We start from the raw sequence: 10,462 nt of genomic DNA on the forward strand, positions 1-10,462 counted from the left end.
TTTGTTCACGGGGACATTAGTACAGTGTATATTAAAGTTGATTAAATTAAGAGTTGAGGTATCTATCATCCATCCTCTCACTTTTATCTCTCATCTTTTTAAAATGTAATATTTTAAATGAATACAAAACTTTTGAAATGTAATTTTTCTAAAAATTTTTAAAAAATTGAAACTTTGAATGAATATATAACTATTAAAATGTAATTTTTTCAAAAGTTTAAAATTGGATGAATATTAAATTTTTGAAATACAATTTTTTAAATTGGTCTCTCATCTAGTAAGGGTAAGGGTAAGGGTAAAATGGTCTCTCTTGTGCTTTGAGAGGTAAAGGTGAGAGGATGAGTGATAGATTTCTTTAAGAGTTTTGGTTCAAATATCTATTCAATTTTGTCCCAGGAATTACACAAATTGTTTCCATAATTGAAATTATGACAGTGATGAGACAAACATTATCATTTCTTAATAATTAAAATAATAATATCTTATTTTATCATATATTTAGTATGCATCTAATCATGACATGATATAATATATACCATATTTAAATAACAAAATTACTATTGTGAATAATTATATATTTTTCTCAAATTAACTTATTATATTTTTAAATATTATAAATTAACAAAAAATACTAAAAAATTCAGCAAATAATCCAATAAATTTATATTTAAAACTACTCAATAACACTACTAAATAATCAATTTATTTAAAAAAATGATAAATAATCAAATGATTCTATTATATTTTATTTGTTAGATAATCTAAATAACGATATACGATATGATATAAATTATATGTATAATGGAAAAAATGCACTTGTAAACAAATTATAATTATTTTAAAATTTCAATTGATTTTTATTTTTTTATCATTTTAAATACTAATTTATTAAATCATGTAAAAAACAAAAATACTCTTGTCTTAAAATCATAAATATTTTTTAAAATTAATTATTAATATTTCATTTTTGAGTTTAATTTCAAATTCTATATATTTTTTTATATTTATATTTTAATAGATTTAAATTTTTATATTTTAGATTATATTTTATAAATTGTTTTAATATTTATATTTTATTACATTTCAATTTTATATTTAAAATTATATTTTATAAAGGTAATTGAGTAAATTGTTGTTCTTATCTCATTTTGGTGATTTATAACCTGACTCATAAAATACAATTCTTATTTCAACTAAAAAGACAAGATAAAATACAATTCTTGATGAATTTATTATATCATGTTGGTTCATAAAATACTAGATTCATACAAAATATAATAACTTATTCTTATTTTAACTCTTATTTTGTCCATCAAACGAAAATTAAACGTGTAAATTTCTCTTTTGTAAGAATATATTGTTTTTGTTATAATTTTTCTAGTCACACCCTATTATTGCTAGTCACACTTAATCAATTTTTCTTAAAATTTGAATACCCAAAATTTCCTTTCCTATATTCCCTATTCTTAAACTCTTATTTTTATCTTTTCCACAACTCACCTCATTTTCCAGACTTATTTCTCATACTCATATGTCAACCCCATATATCTCATTCTCATTCATAATTCTTCTCATATTTTTTGGGTTAGAGTAAGCGATTTTCAACAAGGTACTTACACTTACTAAGTTGCATTTAAAGTTTGTATTTTTTTTCTTCAAAATATGATAATTTTACGTGAACTCAATTCACATACGTTGTAAATAATACATTTTACGCAAATTAGTAAATTAAATTCATGTATCCATACATATTATGTATTCACGTGTGTCATATAATTTAAGAATTTACAGGCACTACACAAAATAGTTTACGTAAACGTACATAAATTGAGTCCACGCACAACTTGTAATTTAAGAATTTACAAATGCTACACAAATACAATTCACGTAAATATACGTGAATAAGTTAACATAAATGTAAAAATTTGGATGATCAAACCAAAATACGTAAACATAACGTACACAAACTGCTTTGGTGTAAGCATAGATGAACATAGATAGCGTAGGATACGTGAATTCAATTCACGTATGATACTGAATTCAATTAACGTATGATACATGAATTCAATTCACGTATGATACGTGATACGTGAACTCAATTTACGTATGCAACTTTTTTGAAGTTTTAATGTATTGTTATTGCATGCAGATAAGTTGATCAGGGGGAAGACAATATCGACGAAATGTATGAACGTTTAAAACTTGATTTTGACGCAATGAATAATGGCGTTGAACCTGAGATTGACGCAATGAATGATGATGTTGAACCTGATATTTAACATGATATTGTGGATTTGACTGATGTATTTACCACCAATATGATGTTTGATACACAAGACGATTAATTGAGATTGGCTAGAAATGTTGGAACGAACAATGGAATCATCATTATCATTTTTAGATATGAAACTGTCACAACACGACCAAAAGCAAAGACAGTTAATTCTTAGTTGTGAAAGCACAATATAGCAGCAGCACTCCGTGCATATCTTCCACGTGAGTCGAGGTCTGGAAAGCACTCTAGGTAGGCAACATCGACATCAAATGCATTCTTGTAGCTAAAAAAGGTTCAACCAACATAAAAAAGTAGAAACATCCTAAAGTTGGTCACGACAATGATGTTTGTATAATCAAATAGAAAACTAAATTGAACAGGTGTTGTTTGTGCGACATTAAATTCAACATGAACAAAGGCTTTGGTATCTGCAAACAATTGGACTAATAATACATTTGCATCCTCATCTTTGTCAAATATTGTGACAATAAAGAATGCTTATGTCATTGGTATATTCAATAGTGGCCAAACATCACCAATTGTGATCGTCATCTCCTCAATGGGAAGATGAAAATTGTTGGTGTCTCAATGCCACCTCTCTATGAAAGCAGATATGATCCATTTGTCGATCATTTCATAACTGCGGGTTAGCAAGAATATAATCCTAAACTCTTAATCAATTGTTCCACCTCATCATGTTCAATGACAACTTCTTTCAAAAAAATTCCATTATTAAATACTTTTAACTCCCTATGATCTAGAAATAAATGAAAAAAATAAAATGTTGGTTAAAACTCATTATGATTGAAAAAATTACCACTTCATCTCAAATTCGAGTGATCACCAAATTTCCTAAGGATATATGTATCAACATGACCACTAGGATATCTATTAGGATATGGAGGTCGATCAATCTGCTCTTGTTGGCCCTCATGTTATGTATGTTACTGGTATGTCTACTTTTTTAATTGCGCTTGTTGCTGCCTTTGAGCATGTTGCTCGCGTTGTGCTCACTGCTCCTGTTGTACTTCTTGTTGTTCCTCAAGTAGCTGAGTTTGTGGAAACAAAATGACACTAAAATATGATGAAAGGGAGAGTAAATGGATGAATGGGAGTGGAGGAGATGTTCACGTGAAACATATGATGGTAGAAGAAAGACATGGTACGAGTTATAAATTTGATTTAATTGTGAGGGAAATTTTGTAATTTCAAATATATAAGGAGATATAACTACCAAACTAGGGAGTGTGACTAGTAAAATTGTTATTGTTATATGGAATTTTTAATGTCCATAAAATAAACTTAACTACGTAATTTTTATAGATGAAATCTCACTCTCTTTTAGTTTATATTTTGATTAGAAGACTAATTTAGTTTAGAGAAAATCACCAAATTTCCTTCTGAAATTGTAGGGATCAGACATTTACTCACTAGAATTTTAGAAATGTATAATATCACCCTTAAATTGAAAGACATCATCCAACATAGTTCTTTCATTAGTTTGCTATGCTAATGAGGTTGATGTGGATTTTTACTGCTTACGTGGTTAGCCCAACTGTTAGTCAACACAATACCACCTAAAAGAAGAGCTAATTTGTCCAATTTAAAAAATATGAGGGGTTAATTTGTCAGATTTTGAAAACGAAATTGAAAGTAAAAAAAAAAAATTATTAAGAGGAAACCATGTCTTCATTACAATTGTAAGAAATGTTTTCAAAACTAGATCGGAGATCCAACCGGCGAGACCTCCAAATCATAGTTCAATTGGTTCAACTGGTTGAACCACGGTCGAATCGTTCAATGAACCATTCAATAAATAAATAAATAATAAAGAATACATGAAATATATTAAAATATCCAAAACTTCATAACTTATATAAAGTAAAAATCCATAAAATTTATAACAAATCTCAATATCAATAACAAATACATTAAAATCAACAACAAAAACAAGTCTTCATAATATAAATTCAACCATAAAATCTTATATGGAGCAACCGGTCAAGTATGGGTGCCTTGTAGATTAAGGGGAAAAAAGTTTGAGTGAAATAAATGTTATTTTTTTTAAAGTTAAACTTAAAAAGATTATTTTTTATTTAAAAGACTATTTTTTTTTCTTGCAAAAATTAAAAATCTAGGTGTTTAAAAAAACGGGCAGGTTTCCAAAATTATGTTCGGTTTAGTGACCCAGTCGATGTAATCCAATTCAACCCAATTTTCTTAGCTTTTTCGATTTTTACTTACTAGTGTTATTTGTGTACTAACCTAACTAGAGATATGTCCGATTCTTGATTGAACTTATTGAACATGTCGGTCCAATTCAATTTTTAAAACATTGATCGTAAGATCTTCCTCTATATAACCTATTCTTGTTCTTCTTCTTCCTAAAACTTTCATTTATATAATTCATTCTTCTTTCTCTTCCATGGTGTTCAAATCATAGAAAATGAAAGAATCAAGAACCACTTATTCTTCTTTTTTCATTGGTGAAAACTTGAACCTGATGATTCTCAAATGTCAATGTGCAAGAAAAGTTGTTGTTAGAATTGCTGCAACTAAGAAGAACTTTGGAAGAGACTTCTTTTCACGCCCCTTGTCAAAGATAATTTCTCCAATTTCATTCCTTTTTTCTCCTATTTTCCGTTTTCCCTATTTCCCATATTTTCTTCCTCATTTTTTTCTAATCTCAAATCTTGCTCATTAATTTATCCAGTTTATCTAATTTTCTCTCCCAAACTGAGGCAACACAAAACCAAACTGAAATACCATCGTCACAATCTAGACCATTTCATGAAGATCAAGTGTCGTCCTAAGAGGTACCTATCCAAGGAGATGCATTAGGAACTAGATAAAAGGTATGGTAACTCAAGGATTGTATTGCAATTTTTAATATGACTTTGGAGACCAAATTTCTTATAAGTAAACAATTTCAGGGATTGATTTGTATATATTGATTTTGACTTTTGCATGTTAAAACATATGGACTTAGAGGACTAGTTATATACTTTGATGGATTTGGTATACGGTCACCATCCATCAAGGGACCTACACCACCACTCATGAATGCACCACCACCCATCAATATACCTACACCTCCACCCATGAGAGCACCACCACCCATTACAGTACTAGCTCCTAGACTACCAACCATCATAGTGGCATTTTCTAAGTATGGATCAATAACAAATGAACCAGATTTCATATATTTCATTCATAATCCAGTGATGCAACCTCTAAATCCAAGGCAGTAAACATATGAGTGAACATTTAAAGAATGAAACAATAATTTTTGTTGTAATGATGACATGTTTCAGTTTAAAAAAAATTGAGTTTTAATTTCATTTTCAAAAATTGAACAAATTAACTCATCTTTTACGTGACATTGAGTTGACTAACAACTTGGTTTACGTGCATGTAAGCCGTTAATGTCCACATCAACCACATTAATTGGTCAAACTAACAAAGAGACTATATTGTCCGACGTATTTCAATTTCACAGTGTTATTTTTCTATTTTTAAAATTCAAATGTAAATATCACTTCTACAATTTAAAGAGACAATTTGGTGATTTACTCATTTAGTTTTATAAACTTATTTGTAGCCTCGTCTCTATTCTAGTCGTAACATTGTTGCTATAAAGTTTGAAGCATATTTGATTTCAACATGGTATCTATTTTTTTTACATGGTTGAAACTCATTATCACTTATTTCGATTATACATAGCTTTTGGTTTTAGAATAGAAAGACCCAAATCAGATTTGTGAGAATTTACAAAATTTGGTTTAGAAAGTTTTAGGCAGAAACCAAACATGCACTAGCATTTTCAACACAATATATGAATAATATTATTAATCAATAGAAAAAGAAATATTCTAATGAGTTTGAAAAGAAAATTGAAAAGTAGTCTGTTTTTAAATATATAATATATATAAGAGAAAGTTATGTCAATAAAAATTAATATATTTAATTTTAAATTTAGATTAAATATGTCAATTTTTATTGATTCACTTTCTTTTATATTTAATGACTCTTAATTTATATAAATTAAATTTATATAATTAAACTTGTCTAATTAATTTAAGTTTTCTTTTTGTTGGCCAATTATTTATACTTTTTCCTCATACATAATTTGTACAATAAAACAAGAAACTTAAATTTAATTAGACAAACTCATATTTGTTAAATGAGAATCGATTGTGGAAAGAAACTACTTGTGCAATACACAAATTAAAGCATTTACTACATATCTATGGGTCAAATCGCTTTATTTGTTGAAATAATTTAGTTAACATCCAACAATGGTTCATTTCATTACAAATTAGAACTCTTTCAATTTCTCTCATTTTTAATGAGCATAATATCTTGAGAGAGAATCTGAGAAGAGAATCATGATCCAAAGTAAACACCAATGGTTGGATATTTCCTAAATAATGTTCCCCCTGTATTATTGACCTGGTTTTATTGAAGAGCCATGTAGACAACTAAAATTGAAGCTCACAGTGCTGCAATGCACTCAATTTCAATCTTGGCATCCAACGGCAATGCAGCTACTTGATACGTCGCCCGTGCCGGTGCAGGTGAAGGAAAGTCTGAAATCATTCAAACCACAAGAAAATGGTTATTGAAAGTTGAAACCATTGCTGGCAGAAGTGATAAATAAAACTCACATTAAATGATGAAATCCTTAACATGTTAGCATAGTTCTAAGCAAATTCAGAAATATCGTAACTAGTGAATTATGGACCACGGTTGCCTGCAGTCGAGGTGTCCCTGCATTCACGCATTCGACATATCGGTAGCCGTTCGATCAGGATTGAACAACTAAGATTCAAACTCAGTGTTCAAATTATAATATAAAGATAAAAGTTGTTTATATTTTTTTTAACCGTATGATCAAGATCAGACAGCCACAATATACCCAAATGTGTTAACTCAAGATTCCCTGACTGCAGGGAATCCGAATTCGTGGAAGAAATGAATTAACTCAATATGCCCAAATGTGTTAACTCAAATGTGTTGACTCAAGATTCACTACCACACAACTCACATTTAGCATAGATCTCATTAACTTTCTTGAAGTCCTTCAAGTCAGCCAACCTGGAAGAAATGAATGTCGTTAAACTACTCATCTTGCCAGCACTCAAATATAAGCCAAATTAAGGAAAGAACAATTAATTCTTACAAAATTGTCGTCTTAACAACTGATGCGTAGCTTGCACCCCCAGATTTTAAGATCTCCCCAATGTTTTTGAGAACCTGCAATATGTAATTGTATAAAATGTCAGGCACAAAATCAGTTAGTGGACCTTCACAGAAATACAGCATCAAGACGGAGTTAGCGTCACATGTTACTAAAAGTGAGAGGGGAATTTACATGCATATAGCAGACAATGACTAATAACATTCAAAGCATGCTGCAAAAATTGCTCACATATTGGTACTCCACTTATTCAAAACATCAGCTTTGTTAGAATATTAGGAGTCTCTTGATTCATATCATATTATGATAGTGGTCTTAATGAGCTGGGCTTGTAAATTGTAATAGTTATACTGTACAAATCCTTGACCAAGAATATTGGTATAAAAAGAAGTGTCAGAGTTGCTTGCTTTTTATTTTCATTTTAATTCTAATGAGGGGTTCTTATCCTCCTTTCTGTCTATTCTCCTTCTCTTAGTCATAGAGAAATCATTCTCTTATAAATAAAAAATTTACTTTTTGTTTTATGCACATCTCATAATAGGCAAAATATACAAATATTGATGATTGCATCAACCATTTCATTGGATATTACCAAAATTAGCTCCTGTAACACCTAAGTTTTCTTAAAAAGAGAAATCTGTTTTCTTGGAATAATCAAGGTTTCAAGTTAGTTTCATGTATTGACCATTAATTTTTTTCCAAAGAGAAGGTGGTAACTCAGATTCATAAACATTGAACTAGTAAGTGTTTTCACTCTAAGCAGCCATTCTAAATCATATCCACTTTCTGGTAAGTGTGGAGGGATAGTTTCAAACTGCAAGAAAGGTGACACTTAATATGATAACAATCATTCAAGATTATGGAATCAAGTAATCCAATGAAACAGCATTTCAAGCCCGAGATTTGGACAATCAAATCTCATATGCCAAAAGTCAAAGTGAAATGCGACAAAGTGCAAATACTAAGAAATTTCCCACGAATTACAAAATAAAAGGTGTTAAGTTCAGATTTATATTCTTCTACCTGCTCAGTCTGATCTTCAACATCATCAGAGACGAACTTCCCCGTCTGCATCATAGAGCAAAACATTGATTGTTAAAGCAACATCATGCAGCCAGCATGAATGAACAATTGTACACGTAAATTGAGACGCTGAAAGAAGGGCACACTAAATTATCAAACCTCAGGAACAAGACCAAGTACACCCGACACAAACAAAAGGTCGTTGGCTTTGATTGCTTGAGAATACGGTCCCAATGCCGCTGGGGCCTTTTCAGTTTGAACAGCTTCCTTAATCCCTAAAATCAATCAGAAAGTGATTAACACAGCACAATAATTTTTGTTTATATATAAATGAAAACAGCATTACAAAGAAGGATTTTCTCGCAAACACCAATGTCTTTCTCCCTTGAAATATCTGTCAATAAGCATACATAATTTACAGTTCGAATAAACATTGATAATACAATTTTCCAGCCATAAAGGGTGAGTTTACACACTTCAATGCAGTTAAGCATCATCACACTAAATAATCCTATATTAAATGACAACAAAAACAAAATTGCAAATTGTACTCAATGACTATTGATTTGTAATTAGCATATAGATTAACACCTAATAAGGAACATTTTAACCACAAAATTAAAGGTCCATTTCATGCATATATAAATTTTGACCAAAAACAAATCCTCTTACAAGACTATACAGATGAACATATAGTAAGCAAGACTACTAACAAAAAGTCCATATACGAACATTGTGCATAAAAGACACAATCCCTATCACAAAAAATAAAATTGTTGCTTGTGTTAACTTTTTTCCCCAATTTTTTTTGTAATTACAAATTGGTCCCCAAGGATGAACTTGTTAGAAAATTGAGAACCCTAATAACATAATTTTGCGTACGTAAGTTGTTAACTTTGTAAGCTAAAAGAAAACTTTTGAGATCAAATTGTTCCAAGTAGTAGCATTTTCACTGACCAAATTATAAATTCATTTTTATGTAAAATAAAAAAAAAATTAAAAAAAAATGGTGCACCAAATTGTGAGAAAGAAGAGAAAAAAAATGATCGGAAGTTACGAGCATCAGTGGAAAGGCTCAAGCATAAGAAGGGCGAAGAGCGCTTAGACGAAGAGGAACGCCACATGGCGGTGCCGGCAACTGATGCTCCGCCAATTCCGGCGGCCCATGAAGCACGGCGGTGTAGAACGCCGGCGTTGATGGGTGGAATGTTGAAGGTTCTTGCAGCACACCAAGACGCCATTTCTCTCTCTATCTAGTTTGTTTCTCTCTCTAGCTTCGCTCACTGAGATAGTTGAGTTTTATTTTAACGTTGGTAGCTTGTCTCTCTGATACGTCAATTTAAGTTTTTGGATTTTGACAAGTAAAGTAAGATTTTTTATATTAATATCTTTTTATTATAACTTAGTACTCCAAATTACTCTACATTACAAATAAAATATTAAATTGTTTTACTTTTTAAACTTTTTAGGAAGTTACATCATGTGTCTGCGATTGGGAAAATTATTTTAGGCTAAATAAGAGGTCGTATTTAGGTAGTAAGATAAAGTAAATTTTTTTGTTATTTTAATAACTTAATTATCGATTATTTAATAAATTAAAAATAATTTAAATATTTAAAAAATCAAAATATTATTAATAAAATAAAATATATCAATCAATAAATAAAAATAACTATCCTACACCCAAAAAAATAATCAACAAAATTATTTAATGTATTTTATTTCGTGTTATTCATATAATTTACTATTTTTAATTATAATTATTTTTATGAATTTTTATTTATTAGATTAAAAAATAAAATAAGAGAAAGTTGTTATTAAAAAGATTTAAGTGGCTAATTTATTTATAAAATATAAAATTATTATAATAATATAAAGTTATCTATAAAATAAGACAAACTTGTTAAAATAATATAATACTTTATTTTGGCACATCTATTTAACTGCATTTTTTTCCTTCATAT

General features: G+C 29.4%; 1 protein-coding gene across 1 annotated transcript; it reads right to left on the bottom strand.

Moving 5' to 3' along the window:
- Window positions 1–6,523: 6,523 nt before the first annotated feature.
- Window positions 6,524–9,829, bottom strand: LOC101511133 (reactive Intermediate Deaminase A, chloroplastic). The gene is made up of 6 exons (XM_004500008.4): window positions 9,556–9,829; window positions 8,658–8,773; window positions 8,499–8,543; window positions 7,458–7,531; window positions 7,323–7,372; window positions 6,524–6,864 (listed from the first exon to the last, which is right to left on the bottom strand). Exons 1-6 carry the CDS (start codon window positions 9,737–9,739, stop codon window positions 6,770–6,772), a joined length of 564 nt encoding a protein of 187 aa, XP_004500065.1. The 5' UTR covers window positions 9,740–9,829; the 3' UTR covers window positions 6,524–6,769.
- Window positions 9,830–10,462: the final 633 nt, after the last annotated feature.

Source organism: Cicer arietinum, chromosome 5, assembly GCF_000331145.2.
Source record: "Cicer arietinum cultivar CDC Frontier isolate Library 1 chromosome 5, Cicar.CDCFrontier_v2.0, whole genome shotgun sequence".
NCBI lineage: Eukaryota > Viridiplantae > Streptophyta > Magnoliopsida > Fabales > Fabaceae > Cicer > Cicer arietinum.

Bases quoted from the DNA above. Each gene is read 5' to 3' on its own strand.
- LOC101511133 (XM_004500008.4), bottom strand. From the start codon at position 9,739: ATGGCGTCTTGGTGTGCTGCAAGAACCTTCAACATTCCACCCATCAAC. The intron at 7,532-8,498 runs GTAGAAGAATAT...TACATATTGCAG, and splicing joins TTGAAGATCAGACTGAGCAG to GTTCTCAAAAACATTGGGGA. The intron at 7,373-7,457 runs GTAAGAATTAAT...CATTTCTTCCAG, and splicing joins GTTGTTAAGACGACAATTTT to GTTGGCTGACTTGAAGGACT.